At 39.1% G+C, this 17,351-nt stretch overlaps 1 protein-coding gene and 1 non-coding gene across 2 annotated transcripts; one reads left to right on the top strand and one right to left on the bottom strand.

Moving 5' to 3' along the window:
• Positions 1–15,689: 15,689 nt before the first annotated feature.
• On the bottom strand, positions 15,690–15,796 carry LOC145633281 (small nucleolar RNA R71). The gene has a single exon (XR_014112616.1). It is a non-coding gene; the product is annotated as a small nucleolar RNA R71 (small nucleolar RNA).
• A 655-nt stretch (positions 15,797–16,451) lies between these two features.
• LOC145632885 (uncharacterized) lies at positions 16,452–17,012 on the top strand. Its single transcript, XM_081685213.1, has one exon. The coding sequence runs from the start codon at positions 16,452–16,454 to the stop codon at positions 17,010–17,012; it is 561 nt and encodes a 186-aa protein (XP_081541339.1).
• The last annotated feature ends 339 nt before the right edge of the window (positions 17,013–17,351 follow it).

Here is a 17,351-nt window from a genome sequence, read left to right as displayed (position 1 = left end):
TGCAACGCCAAATGCTGCTGTGCAACGCCGTGCGACAACTCTGTCGTCTAGCGCTGCACTGTAGTGTGCAGCCACAGTCCTGTTGCTTTAGCGACAGTTTAGATTCTTGCTCGAGTCATCATAACAAGTCTAATTAAATAGTTTATTAATCAGTTTGGTTATTTTGTTAATGGCGCTAACCATAGTTAGTCCTTACTTGAGTCTAAACACTTAGTCCCATGGTCTTACACAAGAGTCAAAGCATGTCACTTGCACTCACAAATAAAGCACACACTAATATGAATGCACACTTTGACCATGTCTAGAGAGTCTTGTATGCACTCGTTTTCCGTCAATTTTTTAGGGGGGTAAGTCGGATAATAATCCTCCAATTAAACCACTTGTTTGAACCCATATACTTGATTCCCAAAAATATACACCCTATTTTTCTTTTTTCTTTTTCTTTATAAACTAGTAAAGTCAAAGTCAATTTGAGTCAAGTCATTAAAACAAATAAAATGGTTTAATTTACAGCGCGTGGTCAACAAAGGAAGGGCGTTTAATTAGAGACAACCTTTTCATTCAAGTACAAATTTTTGATAAACCAGTCAGTTGGAAAAGAAAAGCTAAGAAGACAATGGCAAGTCAAGAAGAAGTCAATGAGCTTAAGAAGCAAATGGTTAGTGTTATTCAAGTGCTAAAAACCTTAACCATCCATCTCAATGACCTTGTGAAGCAACAACAAATGGAGCTCATGCAAGAGAGCTTGAGCAAGATATCTAATGACTATAGGTTCCAAGGCATTAGCGCACAAGGGGTCTTGGTGGACAAGGAGCTTCTTCTGCAGAAGTTCAATGCCAACGACATCACAAAATTCAAGGCAGCTGATAACCCCTATTTTCATTTAAGAGACTTTGAAACTATAATGAATATTAAGGGGATTGATAGGAAAGTCTTTCATTCTTTATTTTACTTATCTCTTGAAACCGTTTGCCAACAACGGTTCTTTTCCCTTGACAAGGAGAAAACCTCTACTTGGGAATCTATTGTAAACGCTTTCATTGATAGATATAAATGCAATATTCATGTTGAAACTGATAATAAAGAACTTGAAATACTTAAAAAAAAAAGAGAATGAAGGCTTCACTTCCTTCTTTAATTAATGGAGAGAAATTTCCGCTAGGATGATTGAAGTACCAATTGAAAACGAATTTGTGAGGATGTTCATTAAGAACCTCCAAGAAAAGTACTCCAAACATCTTAAGTACCAAAACAACTTGCATACCTTAAAGGCCATCTATGACATTGGGATTAACATCAAGACGACCTTGCTAAACAAAAAGCTGCTAATAATAATAACTGCAATAGTAGCTGGAAAGGTAAGAAGAACGACAATCCTTCTTCTTTCAAAACCACCCACTCAAATAATGTTAGCACCTTTGATTTGAGTGAAGTACTTGCTATGAACAACCAAGGACAAAAGAAACCATTTAGGAGGAACTTTACTCCTATTAATATGATTTATGACACCACATTCGACCGACTGAATGCAAAAGGTATTATAACTCCTATTGGACCATTCGGGGATCCGCCTATTGAATAGAGGACAACTAACTAGAATCCCAACGCACATTGCAAGTATCACCAAGGCAGGGGCCATCTCACTGAGAACTGTTGGAAGCTTAAGGAAGCTATCCAAGACTTAATTGACAGCAATAAGCTTCCATTACCCCCTGCAAGCAAGAAGCCAAGCATAAATAATGCGCCCCTCTCTGACTCTTTGGCTATCTCTGATGAGGAAAACCATGTTGATCCTTCATCCCTCATCAAACCTATTGAAGAAATTCATGCTATCGAAGAAGAGGAGGAAACTTTTTTCGATGCCATGAGTCATTTCCCTTCAGGACAAGAACCTGCAACTAAGGAAGAAGTATGGATTCTCATACGATCAATGTGGGAGGGAATAGACTTGTTACGTGAAGCTATTGTGTTCGCAAAGAAGCAAGAAAAGTTGGTTCAAAGACAGCATGTTAAAGTTCCACCTATGGAGAAGAAACCATTTTCTCTCCAAGTAATTGACTCACCCAAGAGGAGTAATAATCCGTACACTCCAATTGGGACTTCCTATGCTAAAATGTTCAAAATGCTCTCCGGGAGTTGTAATTTTAAACCTCTCGAACCGAGACCATTTGAGTCATTAAAGAGGAGAGATAAGTTCTACTGTCCATATCATCAACAGGGGGACATACTATCTAGAATTGTTTTAAATTCAAATATATAATTCAGAAGCTAATTGATAACCAAAATCTAGTCCAAATTCCACAAGAACAAGATATTAACATCAACGGGGTTTGGGACAGTGATGATGAAGACGTCTATCTTAAGGATATGGAAGAACCTCCACTTTCAGTCATATATCCAATAAGCAATTTTTGGGATGAAGAAGATTCACCTATAGACGTCCTCACAAGATCCGGGAGAATGCAACATCCCATCTCCACACAACCTATTCCTACCGTAGAACAAGATCCCATGTCGATTATAGAAGACAACGATGTTGTTAAACAATTCAAGAAGAACAAGGTGAAAATGAATGTATGGAAACTTCTAACTACATCCCGAGAACATAGGCTAGCGGTAATGAACGCCTTAGAAAAGATAGGGATAGACTCTAAAACCACTCCTAAGGTGTTGGCTAACTTTCATAAGAGTGATCTCCCTAGTCCTATCAATCTAATCACCTTTTCTGACAAGGATTTACCTCCAGAAGGTGACAAGCACTAAAAAGCTCTTAATTTCACAGTAGTTTGCAAGAAGATGAATTTCCCAATGACTCTTGTAGATAATGGATCGGCAATAATTGTCTGTCCCCTTAGGACTGCGAGGAAGTTAGGAATAAGGGACGAAGACTTAACCCCGTCAACACAAGGAATAAGAGCCTACGACAACACTCGTCACCAAGCTATTGGAAAGATTACTATGAACGTGACGGCGGGAGCAATCGAACATGCCACTACCTTCCAAGTAGTGGATTTAATGGCTTCCTTCAACTTATTGTTGGGACGCCCTTGGCTTCATGACCTTAAGGTTGTCCCTTCATCACTTCATCAGCAAGTGAAGGCTATAGTTGGAGGGATCCCTATAACGATCGATGCTTCACCTATGAGGATCAAAGCCGTTGAAAATCCAATTATTAATATGGAGCATGATGAGAATGATGAAGACTTGTGGGGATTTAACGAAGAGGTCTCCTTAATCGAGGAAGATGAAAGGACCCCTCTTTTCCATGACCCCCACTCTAATATGAATGTGAATGATATTCTCAAGAAACAGGGACACTTTTCCGGAATGACTTTAGGAAAGAAAAAGGAGATAGCAAATCAAATGGAATTACCTGGCCTCCCTAAGTTAGATACTTTCGAACTTGGTTTTGAACTAACTCTGAAAGATCTAATGCGAGTCCAGTAAAAGTATAAGGCACGTAGGAACGCTCGCACCCAAAAGAATGCGATCCCAAATGACCAATATCCTCTTACTCTCAATGGACAGTTTATAAGAGAAGGAGAGGACTATCCATGCTACGAATTTCTTGAGCCCTTTGTTGTAAATGGCATAAGGAAACAAGAGTTCGTAATATTTCTGCATTGGTACTTTCTAGATGAGATCCTAACTCCTATTCACAAGGAGAAAGCACCCCCATGCTTTGACTTTAACGTCATGGGACTCCTCTTTGGACGCGAGAAGGATGAGCATAAGTATATAGAGGATAACTCCTCGCTCATTTAAACGGTTCTACAAAGCGAAAATTTCGACCCTTCGAAGCTCATCACTCCAGCAAAGGGTTTAGTACAAGGATGGCGCAATACGGTCAAGGTGACTACTCCGAGTGGAAGAAAGATCTCAATAACAACAGGACAAGAACCAATGTTTTAAGAGTCGTCTGAGTTAGAGTTAGAGTCAGAAACAGAGTCTTTCCCCATAGAGTCTTCTAAGTCCTTAGCTGTAGCACCTCTTTCTTCTTCTACTTATTCTATTTTAGCATCTACTACTAGGATAGTTAGCAATCAAGTCCCTAAGGACATTTCTTTATTCGATGTAATGATATCCGAATTTAATAACATGTCTTCTTCCTCTTACTCATCGTGTTATTCCTTAACCCAAGATGACGAGCATTGCTTAACTAACAATGAAAATGACAAAGAAATTAATAATGCTATGGAAATACTTGAAAAGAAAACACCAGTTATTGAGGATACTGAAAATCTCAAACGATTTAACCATTAAAAGGGAAGTTAAAATCGATCTAACGCTAAATAAAGAAGAAAGAACTGATTTAATTAATCTACTTAAAGAATTTATCGATGTGTTTGCTTGGTCATATGAAGATATGCCACGTATTAATAGAGAAATAGCTCAACACACCATACCACTAATTCCAGGAATGAAACCTGTAAAATAGAAGTTGCGTTGAATGAAACCCGATGTAGCTCTTAAAATAAAAGAAGAAGTTCAAAAGCAAATAACTGTAGGTTTTATCAGGGTATCCAAATACCCTGAATGGGTAGCGAATGTGGTCCCAGTTCCAAAGAAGGATGGAAGGGTAAGAATGTGTGTCGACTATCGAGATTTAAAAAAGGCAAGTCCAAAGGACGACTTCCCTTTACCACACATCGAAATCTTAGCAGATAATACAACAAATCATGCGCTTCTCTAATTTATGGATAGATATGCAGGGTACAACCAGATTCTCATGGCAGAAGAAGACATGGAGAAAACGACATTCATAACACCATGGGGCACATGTTGTTAAACGGCAATGCCATTTGGGTTGAAAAACACGGGTGCCACTTACTAACGAGAAGCAACTGCCCTACTCCATGATATGATGCACAAAGGGTTGAACTATATGTGGATGATATGATCGTGAAATCAAAAGATCGCCCAAGACATCAAGTGGCCTTAAGAAAATTCTTCGAAAGGCTAAGAAAATACAACATGAGGTTGAATCCATCCATGTGTGCTTTCGGAGTCACCTTAGGAAATCTCTTTTGATACGTCATAAGCTTTAGAGGAATAGAGATAGACCCAACCAAGATCAACGCGATTATGTCAATGCCACCGCCCAAAATCGAGAAACAAATTCGAGGATTTATTGGCCGGTTGCAATATATAAATAGGTTCATATTGAAGCTAACAACGATATGTGAACAATTATTCAAGAAACTAAAAAAGAATGTGCCAGTAATATGGGACGACGAATTTCAAAAAGGCTTTGAGAATATCAAAGCCTATCTCGCAAATCCTTCAGTATTAGCACCAGCGCTTCCAGGGATTCCTTTTAGGTTGTACTTAAATGTCACCAAAGAGACAATGGGGGCTATGAAAGGAACGGTGTCCTTCGAATAAGTGTACTATTCCGTTAGTGGGTTCAAAATTATTAGAAAGCTAATATATTTAGTAAGGTCAAGTGATCGGAATGCCTGGGTGGAGGCCGCTTCCGATCAGTAATATTAATGCATTATTAATATTGCAGCTTAATCTTGACTGAACCCTTCGAGTCACACCTAAGCAACTAACAAACCGAAGTGACTAATTAATTAGGGATTAATTAATAAGTCGACCGAGTAATTAATATTTAGACGTCGGAAATTCAAGCTTGGAGCGTCGAAACTGAGCATCGAAATTCGAGTCGAAAATAGTAAAATACGAGACGTGAAAAATAATATTAAATCAACAATGACCGAAATACCCCTAGCATCGGTAAAACCGAGTGCTAGTAGGGGCGCGGCAAAAAGCTAGCAACCCACACCAAGTGTGCTTGGCAATGCAAGCATGTGGCAGCTAGTATCCCGCACAATTGGTGCTTGGCTTGCTAGGTCGTGGCAGCTAGCTGCCCACGCTTTTGGATGCAAGTGAGGTGGGCCGAAGCCTCACATCCACCCCATGGCTTCCCACAAGGCAACCATGGGTGCCCAAGTGAGCTGCCATGTGGCGCAACTCAAATGGAGGACAAGAAAGGGAGGTGGCCGGTTATGGGGGCATGAGTGGAGGGCAAGTTTTGTCCCCCCCCCCCTCCAAGTGGTCGTCACCTACTCCTCCTTGTATGCTTGCCACTTGTTGATTTATTACTAGTTTGATTATTAATTTTATATTAGATTTTAAATAAATGGGAAAATCAAATTCTTCCACATTGATGGGAGAGCTTTTCACACTCATGCATTTCCCTATAAATACCCAAGTTGGGGTATTGGGAAAAGCACTTGAGTAAGAGTTGAAAAAGGCATCACCATTGTGAAAACCTTTGAACTCATTAATTACTCGGGTTTTGGTCGGGCCTTGCTAACCCCAAGGCATTGGACCATTTTCAGTGGTCGAGTTGTTGGTGGATAATCGTTGGAGGCCGTCGTAATTTCGAGGCTTGCTTTCGAAGAGCCCCTTCTGGTTGGGCGAAGCACGCTCCAAAGATAATCGTTTTATCTTAATCTTGTAATTAATTTAGTTATGTTTATGGTTTTATTTATTGCGAGTGCGGTCTTGTTTTTGGGTTTGTTTCCGCGGTGAGTCGGACTCACAAAACCCCAAAGCGATATTGGAGCCTCGCTCGTTTATTTTAAAATCATAATATTTTTCAAGGTGTTTTTATGGCTTAATGTTTTTGGTATTAAGTTGCTAATGAGATTAGTAGCTCATTTTATTGATTTTAACCTCGTATTAGAGATGTCTTCAGCTCCCAAACCTAGATTTTGACCAAAAATTAGTGAATTTTAGGTCGAAAAGGCGTTCTAGAAATAGTTTTGCCCTTTTCGCCTCGATTTTTAGCCAAAAAACGACCAGAAATGCACTTTAAGAGGGATTTTTTGTTTTGACGAAAATTTTTAAGTCTTTCTAACCTTGAAAATTTATTGCATATTTATGGTAGTTATGTATTTGGTTCTTTCCTTAGTTTATATGCAATTTAAAACTTCTTTAGGCATGATTACTTAGTGGTAATTTATGTTTGAAAGCTTGGTTTTATTTTTCACATAATTGCAAATTAATTGCATTAAGTGTGAAATTGTTGTTCTTTGAGGCTCTAAGTACTAAATATTCAATCTTTACTTATGTTAAGTGATTGAAACCTTGAGTTACTAAATTCCATGTTTTTTGGTTAAACTTTGTTGATTAAATCATTTTAGTTGATTGGAATCATAAAGTTTAAAACTTGTGATAGAAAATTGTTTATCTTCATATTGGAAGATGTAATTTTTCAAGGATTAACAAGTATTAAAGTTGGAGTATTTATTGAACTTATTTTCATTTTTCCAACTCCCTTTTATTTTGTCAAAATCTCAAGATTAATTTAAATTGATTAAATTAATAATGAGAATTGCCCTAATTTATTTTGTTACACCAAGTTTAAACAAATTTTATTAAAGAATGGTTCATGGAAATAATTTTGGTTAATTGCACTTGGATGAATTTATTTAAGTTGGACTTGTTATTAATTTCATTTTTCCTCAAAATTAATTCTAAAATTAATTTAGAATTGATTAATATTGTCACACACAAAATCGGAAATATTTCCGAGGCATAAGCACACAAGTCGAGGCTTAAGAGCCCCGAGCTAGCTCTCGACCACCTGGGCTGCTCACGTAGCCCACGTGAGGCTGTCAAGGCTGTTGGGCGCCTCGTGCGTGTGTGCGTAGTGCTGTGCGCATAGACAGCAAGCCTATGCGTGTATGCGTGTGTGCGAGGGAAGGCTAGTGCTGCTATGCTGGGCTGGTCGTGGCTGGTGCGAGCACAAGAAACCCGTGTGCATGCTTGGTGTTGCGGGGAGGGCGATTGGATGTGCTACGTGCTTGTGGCACGATGCGCACAATCCCATCATTGGCACATTAACCCCGGGTTTTAAGGCAATACTAATTTAAAGCTAATTTATGCTTTGCTTAGTATGTAAATAAGGGTAATATGCATAGCTGTTGCTTGCGTAGCAATATAGTGCAATGAGTTCGTACAACATGGCCATTAAGGGCCACATTATTAATGCGTGAAAGTTCGCTGATGTGGTCGGTGTAACGCTTAGCGACATCAGGCCCACTCCCACGTTCATTGAGCATTAAACGGTTGTGCGGGGTGTGAGCACTCCAAGTCTTAGTGCTAGGCACTTAGACATTTTGGACTACGTAATTTTTTGCTTAAATTGTCGTTTTAATTATTTTATTTATTTAATTAAAATTTTGGAGGCTAGCCCTCGGTTTTTTAAGCAACATTTGCAAAATTTAATTTTGGCAAATATTTGGGTTTACCAACTTAATTAATTGGATTAATTAAGTTGGATGAGGAATTTAGTGAGAGCTTCATTTATTATTTTCATAATCGATTAAAACAACTTTGACAAGTTTTAATTAGACGTGTTAATTGGATTAACCACCTAGATTAGTTACTAGTTCTCCATGTTTATGCATTGCTACTTGTTTGTCGTTGTAAAATGCATGGGCCATTCACAGATAGTGAATGGATGAATGGAATGTATATTCTCTCACAAGTTTGATGAAATGGCAACTGGTGGGCCCAATTAAGATAGAAAATACAGACTGAAATCCGTGAAGTATTTTTGTAAATCTAAATACGGTCAGCGAACCGTTGAGTATTTTTGTACCTTAATATTTAGATTAGTCCTAATCGTAAATACTAGTAGTTGCATTTATTTTGGTCAAGTGAATTTATTGCTTGATCACACCTTTTATGCATGTTTAAAGGGAATTTGTACTTGTAATCACTCTTAATAAGATAATTAATAATCTTGTTTAGGGTTAATATAATTATAATTCAAGTGATATCCAATAATAGTTTTATTTATGCATTAATATTCAACCAACATATAGATTAAACAGGTTTAAGGTAAACCTATTGATTGCATGTTAGTCAGAAAGCGCACATGAATACGAGAAGAATAAAGTAGAGGCCTATTATTAGGGTAGGTTCAGTCTCTTTTCGATTGGATTTGTACCTTCATCCTCGAACTTCCAGTCTTGGTTCCAGACCTATTGGAGTTGACGATCTCATGGATCATTAAGGGGCGTAACCTTCACCTTGTGGACGGTTTACAAGTTTCTAAAACTTATTGGCGACTCTTTTGCTCTAGCTTCCTTCCCATCGGACGCCACCATGCTTAAGTGTATGATCACAGTGGGGTTCAAGTTTGGCGTAATGCTTGAAATATTCCCTACAGTTTTTTGGCGACTCCTTTGGGGAGGATTTCTATTTTAATTCCTAAAAGTTATTTTGGCAATGACTTAGAATGAGTGGATGAGACTCAAAAAGTTCTAAGTATTTCACGTGCGTAATTTTGATTAACATTTTTGTCATATGCATAAAAAAGGTTCTCATTGGAAAGACCATCCGTAATGAGTATAAAACATAGGAATTTTACACGTAGAAAATTTAAGGAATATCTTTCACAACTAGAATCGAAATAATAGTGCGAAAACTAAAAAATTCTAAGAACACAGACAGCTGCTGAGGCATGTAGGAACTGGTGTCTAGAAAACAGAACTTGTCGCCGAAGATATGGCTCTGTCGCCGAGCGACAATTCTGTCGCCCAACGACAGGGCTCATATCCTGGCGACAGTCTCTGTTGGATGGCGCTGCGTTCTTCCAATACCGAGCCAGAAATATGCCTTCTTGTTTCGACCAGTTCTAGCACTGTTGGCTCGATTCTACTTCCTAATTGAGTTTTTCTCACTTTTCTGAAACCCATATGTGTTCTACATATGGACATAACCCTATGGGAATTCATTCTCAATCTACCTAATTGAACGCTTTGAGCAACAAAGGGTACATCCGAGAATGTTGAATTTACCAAACTATGGAAGCAAGATTAACTCGCGGGGTCCTATCCACACGCGCAAACCCTTCTAAAGGTAAGGCTTCCGCGTGGTGCATCCAGACTCATAACCATGGACCCTCTTTGACTAACCCATGTCTCAAAATTTAGAGAACTAGAACCATGATTAGGTTGCATACTCATTACATCATATTGTGCCTACTTGACTACTTGTGTATTATTTGTTGTGCATACTCTATATACCGTTTGTTTGACTTGTGTTTAAGCTTAAATAAATTGATTAATGACTAAAACGACTTTACCTAATTAATTAATTAATTAATTTGAGTAATTTAAGTTTAATAAGTAAATCAGAATTGACTTAATACGACTTTAGGCCTGTCCCGTAGAGTAAAAATACTGAAAGCAGTCCCAGATTAATGTTCCAGTAATGGCGCAAAAATTTAGGCTGCATCGCCAAATGCTGCTGTGCAACTGCAGTGTGCGGCGACAGTCCTGTTGCTTTGTCGAAAGTTTAGATTCTTACTCGAGTCATCATGACAAGTCTAATTAAATAGTTTATTAATCAGTTTGGTTATTTTTTTAATGGAAGTAACCATATTTAGTCCTTAGTTGAGTCTAAACATTTAGTCCCATGGTCTTACACAAGAGTCAAAGCATGTCACTTGCACTCACAAATAAAGCACGCACTAATATGAATTTACATTTTAACCATGTCTAGAGAGTCTTGTATGCACGCATTTTCCGTCATTTTTTTTAAGGGGGTAAGTTGGATATTAATGCTCCAATTAAACCACTTGTTTGAACCCATTTAATTGATTCCCAAAAATATACACCCTATTTTTGCTTTTTTTTTTCTTTTTCTTTATAAACCAGTAAAGTCAAAGTCAATTTGAGTCAAGTCATTAAAACAAATAAAATGGTTTAATTTATAGCACGTGGTAAAGAAAGGAAGGGCGTTTAATCAGAGACAACCTTTTCGTTCAAGTACAACTTTTTGATAAACCAGGCAGTCGGAAACGAAAATCTAAGAAGACAATGGCAAGTCAAGAAGAAGTCAATGAGCTCAAGAAGAAAATGGCTAGTGTTACTGAAGTGCTAAGGACCTTAACCATCCAAATCAATGACCCTGTGAAGCAACAATAAATGGAGCTCATGCAAGAGAGCTTGAGCAAGATATCTAAGGACTACAGGTTCTAGGGCATTAGTGCACAAGGGGTCTCGGTGGACAAGGAGCTTCTTCTGCAAAAGTTCAATGCCAACGACATCCCAAAATTCAAGGCAGCTGATAACCCCTATTTTCATTTAAGAGCCTTTGAGACTATAATGAATTTTAAGGGGATTGATAGGAAATTCAAGGCAGAATGAAGGCTTCATTTACTTGTTTAATAAATGGAGAGAAACTTCCGCTAGGATGATTGAAGTACCAAGTGAAAAGGAATATGTGAGGATGTTCATTAAGAACCACAAAGAAAAGTACTCCAAACATCTTAAGTACCAAAACAACTTGCATACCTTCAAGGCCGTCTATGACATTGGGATTAACATCGAAGACGACCTTGCTAAAAAAAAAGATGCTAATAATAATAACAACAAAACGATTCAACCATTAAAAGAGAAGTTAAAATCGGATTAACGCTAAATAAAGAAGAAGAACTAATTTAATTAATCTACTCAAAGAATTTTTCGATGTGTTTGATTGGTTATATGAAGATATGCCATGTATTAATAGAGAAATATCTCAACACACCACACCACTAATTCTAGGAATGAAACCTGTAAAACAAAAGTTGCGTCGAATAAGACCTGACGTAGCTCTTAAAATAAAAAGAAGAAGTTCAAAAGAAAATAACTGCAGGTTTTATCAGGGTATCCAAATACCCTGAATGGGTAGCAAATGTGGTCCCAGTTCCAAAGAAGGATGGAAGGGTAAGAATGTGTGTCGATTATCGAGATTTAAATAAGGCAAGTCCAATGGTCGACTTCTCTTTACCACACATCGACATCTTAGTTGATAATACAGCAAACCATGCGCTTCTCTCATTTATGGATGGATATGCAGGGTACAACAAGATTCTCATGGTAGAAGAAGACATGTAGAAAAGACATTCATAACACCTTGGGGTACATACTTTTACGCGGTAATGTCATTCGGGTTATAAAACAAGAGTGCCACTTACCAACAAGAACTGCCCTACTCCATGATAAGATGCACAAAGAGGTTGAACTTTATGCGGATGATATGATCGTGAAATCAAAAGATCGCCCAGAACATCAAGTAGCCTTAAGAAAATTCTTCGAAATGCTAAGAAAATATAACATACGGTTGAATCAATCCAAGTGTGCTTTCGGAGTAACCTCAGGCAAGCTCTTGGGATACGTCATAAGCTCTATGGGAATAGAGATAGACCCAACCAAGATCAACGCGATTATGTCAATGCCACCGCCCAAAACCGAGAAACAAATTCGAGGATTTATTGGACAGTTGCAATATATAAGTAGGTTCATATTGAAGCTAACAACGATATGTGAACCAATATTAAAGAAACTCATAAAGTATGTGCCAGTAATATGGGACGATGAATCTAAAAAAGCCTTTGAGAAGATCAAAGCCTATCTCACAAATCCTCCCGTATTAGCACCAATGCTTCCAAGGATTCCTCTTAGGTTGTACTTAACAGTCACCAAGGAGACAATGGGGGCTATGATAGGAATGGTGTTCTTTGAACAAATGTACCATTCCGTTAGTGGGTTCAGAGTTATTAGAAAGCTAATATATTCAGTAAGGTCAAGTGATCGAAATGCCTGGGTGGAGGCCGCTTCTAATTAGTAATATTAATGCATAATTAATATTACAGCTTAATCTTGAATGAACCCATCGGGTCACACCCAAGAAACTAATGAACCGAAGCGACGAATTAATTAGGAACTAATTAATAAGTCGACCGAGTAATTAATATTTAGATGTCGGAAATTCGAGCTTGGAGCGTCGAAACCGAGCGTCGAAAGTCAAGTCGAAAATAGTAAAAGACGAGACGTGAAAAATAATAAATCAACAATGACCGAAATACCCCTAGCATCGGTAAAACCGAGTCTAGTAGGGGCGCGGCAAAAAGCTAGCAACTCGCACCAAGTGTGCATGGTAATCCTAGTATATGGCAGCTAGCAGCCCGCACACTTGGTTCGTGGCTTGCTAGGCCGTGGCTGCTAGCAGCCCACGCTTTTGGGCGCAAGTGAGGTCGGCCGAAGCCTCACAACCACCCTATGGCAGCCAACAAGGCAACAATGGGTGCCAAGTGAGCTGCCATGTGGCGCAACTCAAATGGAGGAGAAGAAAGTGAGGTGGCCGGTTATGGGGGCATGAGTGGGGGGCAAGTTTGGTCCCCCCTCCTCCAAGTGGTCCTCACCTACTCCTCCTTGTATGCTTTCCACTTGTTGATTTATTACTAGTTTGATTATTAATTTTATTTTAGATTTAAAATAAATGGGAAAATCAAATTTTCCCACATTAATGGGAGAGCTTTTCACACTCATGCATTTCCCTATAAATACCCAAGTTGGGGTATTGGGAAAAGCACTTGAGTAAGAGTTGAAAAAGGCATCACCATTGTAAAAACCTTTGAACTCATTATTTACTCGGGTTTTGGTCGGGCCTTGCTAACCCCAAGGCATTGGACCGTTTTCGGTGGTCGAGTTGTGGGTGGACTATCGTTGGAGTCTGTCGTAATTTTGAGGCTTGCTTTCAAATTAAGAGCCCCTTTTGGTTGGGCAAAGATCGCTCCAAAGGTAATCGTTTTATCTTAATCTTTTGATTAATTTAATTATGTTTATGGTTTTATTTATTGCGAGTGCAGTCTTGTTTTTTGGTTTGTTTCCGCGGTGCTAAAAGTGTTTATGGTTGTTGCCATGCAGATTTATGTTTTTGTTTTTTCTCTTTAGTATCTCTCTTTGGTTTGATCATTAGCAAGTTATCTTCCCTCTTGATTTGGCATGTTTGTTTTGCTCGAGGACTAGCAAAAGCTTAGCTTTTGTGCATCCCCTGCTTCACGGGTTGTTAGTATTTGATATGATTTTAGAGTTATTTTGAACCTTGGTTTACTTGATATATTGGCATTTTTTTTCACTTCTACTCTATTTTCGTTCAACTTTTGTGCATCCCCTACTTCACGGGTTGTTAGTATTTTTGTTGATTTTTTAGGTCCAAAGACGACCATTTGAAGCATATGGATGATAAACTGAGGTTAGAAGCCGAGACAATGGAGCAAAACCAAAGAAAAGTGTAGATAAGGGCCTTAGAGAGTCTTCACGAACGTGCAAAGTATGGCACGTCCGTGCAGGAGTGCTTCAGCACGACAAGGAACTCTGCCTGCTGCTTTCAAGACCTGCACGCCCGTGTAGAGATTAGCACGTCCGCGCCTGATCCCGCACGTCCGTGTAGCTTGCCCAGCCCAAATAAGTTTCAAGACTGATTGTGCAAAACAAGGCCTGCACGTCCGTCGACATGGTGGTACGTGCGTGCAATTCTTTTTTTGGATGTGCACGTCCGTGGACATGGTGGCACGTGCGTGCAATTCTGGACGCACGTTTGTGCCAAGTCTGGCACGTCCGTGCCAACCTATAGTTGTACCCGACTCTTGTTTTCTCCATCCTTTTTATTTAGGGGTCTTTATAAATAACCCCTTGAGCTTATTTTATGGCATCCAAGTCAAGGGAATGTTTTTGTCATCGTGATTATGCTTTAATACTTGTTTTATGCTTTGTAACCACGAGAGTAGGTTGTATTCATGATGCAAGTAATCCCTTTAGCTTGAGAGAGTAGTTGGGTGCTTTAGATGAATTCCCCTATATTATCCCCTTAATTTACCATTGTTTGCTACATGCTATTTGTCATTTGTGACGAAATTTATTGGTATATCCCGAGCCCTAGAAATCTCTAAGTATTGTTAATCAACCCTTAGTATTAGTTGATTGAACTAGTACATGTTACATAAAAACCAAAACAATTTCGACTTCATTTAGCTTATTTTAACGGTAGTATCTTGGTGGTTGTTGATTCAACGCCTCTCTTGGGTTCCTCTCTTGGGTTCGACCCTTTCTTACCCTTGCTATTAGCTAGTGAGACCAAGATAGGACTTTATCTTTGTTAGGCTCGACGACGGCCTATCAAATTTTGGTGCCATTGCCGGGGAGGCAATGACACATTGAATGTATTATTGTTGAATGAGTCTAAGTGTGTGTATTTGTATCATAATTTTTCTTATTTATTTTTGTATATTTGTTTTTTTAACTTGTGATAGTTATTTCTAACATTTTTCTTAGCTTTGTTTGACCTTTCATGACACAGAAGAGTAAGCAATCACTACTTATTCCCGTTGATCCAGAGCTAAATAGGGCTTTGAGAAACGCGAGGAGACTTTTGCAAGGCACACCCGAGTTCTCTATTGTATAATCGGATTCCGATCCGGAAGAAATCTTTGCAACCAACAAAGAAGATAACATGGGTGATAACGATCCTCCTCCACCATTGCTACGAGATTATGACCACCCCAATGCCTTCACCTTTGGAGTGGCATACGTCTCCCTACTACGAATGCAAATAATTTTGAGCTTTCACCTAAACTCATCCGGATGATACAAAGTGATTAATTTGGTGGAAGTTCTCATGAGTGTCCTTTTGCTCGTTTGGACAACTTCATTGAATTGTTCACAGCCATCAAGAAAAACAACATTACGAAAGAGTTCATCCGTATGCACATGTTTCAATTCTCCCTCCGTGACAAAGAAAAGCATTGGTTGAGAACGGTAGAAGAGGGATCATTGACCACATGGAATGAAGTCACTACAGATTTCCTTGGAAAGTATTGTCCACCCGAAAAGACCGCCGAACTAAAAAGAAAAATCAACAATTTCTAACAAGAAATTGATGAAACTTTAAGTGAAGCTTGGGAGCATTTCAAGGACTACACTAGAAAATGCCCACACCATGGTTTCACATCATGGATCATTGGTCAAAGCTTTTATGATGGTCTTACTCCTACTTCAAGGGCCAACCTTGATAACGGAGCCGGTGGTAGGCTTAGAAAGCTATCGATGGATGATGCATACAAGATGATTGAAGAAGTGGCAAAGCACTACGCATATGGAGGTGATAGAAGGCAACCTCAAGCAAAGAAGGGTGGAATCCACGATCTTAGTGCAATAGACCTTATTGCATCAAAGTTTGACATGCTAGCTCACAAGTTAGATCAAGCCACCCTTACATCTCCGAGCTCTTCCTCACAACAAGTCATGTCTTGTGAGACTTGTGGAGGAAATGATCACTTGTCCTCCTATTGCAACTCAACTAACAAAGAGCAAGCTGCGACTATTGGGCAAAGAAATGATCAATACTCTCAACCCTACAATCAAGGTTTGAAACCCCAACAAAACACGGGTTGGAAGCAACAAAAACAAGGCCCCCCTCAAAACCAATACAACCAATCTCATCCACAAAAATAACAAGCTCCTTACCGCCACCCTAACTAAAAGGACCAAAACCAACAAAGGCAACAATATAACCAACCCGCTCCTCCACCTCCTCAAAAATCTAGCCTTGAAGCCGCACTTGAGACTTTCATTACACAACAAGGAAGAAGCAATGCGGATATGCAAGCGAACATCCAACAACTTCAAGCACATAACAAGATAATTGAGAATCAATTGGCTCAAATTGCGCAACAAGTTGAAAGTTCATCTCCCAATCCTAGTGGTCACTTCCCAAGCTCAACGGTTGTTAACCCAAAGGAGCAAGCTAAGACCATTACTTTGAAATCGGGGAGAGGTTATGAAGGGCCGGTTATGTGTGAAGAGAATCCACAAAAGAGAGATGAGGGAGTTGTGGTGAGAAATGAGGAACAGTTTGAAAATGAGATAGTTTATGTTGAGAGAAAGGAGCCACAAAATAAAAATGAGGGAGATGAGGAAAAAGTAGAAAATCCCCCCATGAAAGTATACAAGTCTCCCATTCCATTACCTCATAGGATTGTTGAGAAGAAATTGAATGAAAAGTTTTCAAATTTTCTTGAAGTCATGAGAGGACTTCATGTGAAAGTCCCCTTTCTTCATGCTATGTCACAAATGCCTACATATGCGAAATTTTTGAAGGATCTTCTATCCAACAAGAGTAGGCTTGAGGAGAGTGCAACCATCTCCCTCCCAAGGAGGTGAGCGCTATCATTCAAAACAAGCTTCCTCAAAAGCTTGGTGACCCCGGTAGCTATGCAATACCGGTGAAGGTTGGAGACTTGAAGCTATGGATGCTTTATGTGATCTTGGGGAAAGTGTAAGCTTGATGCCCTATTTTATAGCAAAGAGTTTGAAAATTTTAGACATGAAGGCAACAAGAATGTCCCTACAATTGGCCGACTGCATGGTTAGGCTACCTTTGGGAATCCTTGAAGATTACCGGTTCAAGTTAGAAGAATATTTGTGCCTTGTGACTTCGTAGTGATGGAAATGGAAGAAGACATAAGAGTACCCCTCATCTTGGGGGGATTTTTTTTGAAC

This window comes from Chenopodium album, chromosome 5 (assembly GCF_948465745.1).
Source record: "Chenopodium album chromosome 5, dcCheAlbu1.1, whole genome shotgun sequence".
In the NCBI taxonomy this organism is placed as follows: domain Eukaryota; kingdom Viridiplantae; phylum Streptophyta; class Magnoliopsida; order Caryophyllales; family Amaranthaceae; genus Chenopodium; species Chenopodium album.
The sequence above is the reverse complement of the archived record's forward strand: the minus strand, read 5'-3'. Positions and strand labels throughout refer to the sequence as shown.

Excerpts from the sequence above, each read along its gene's own strand:
- LOC145632885 (XM_081685213.1), top strand. The coding sequence starts at position 16,452 with ATGCAAGCGAACATCCAACAACTTCAAGCACATAACAAGATAATTGAG.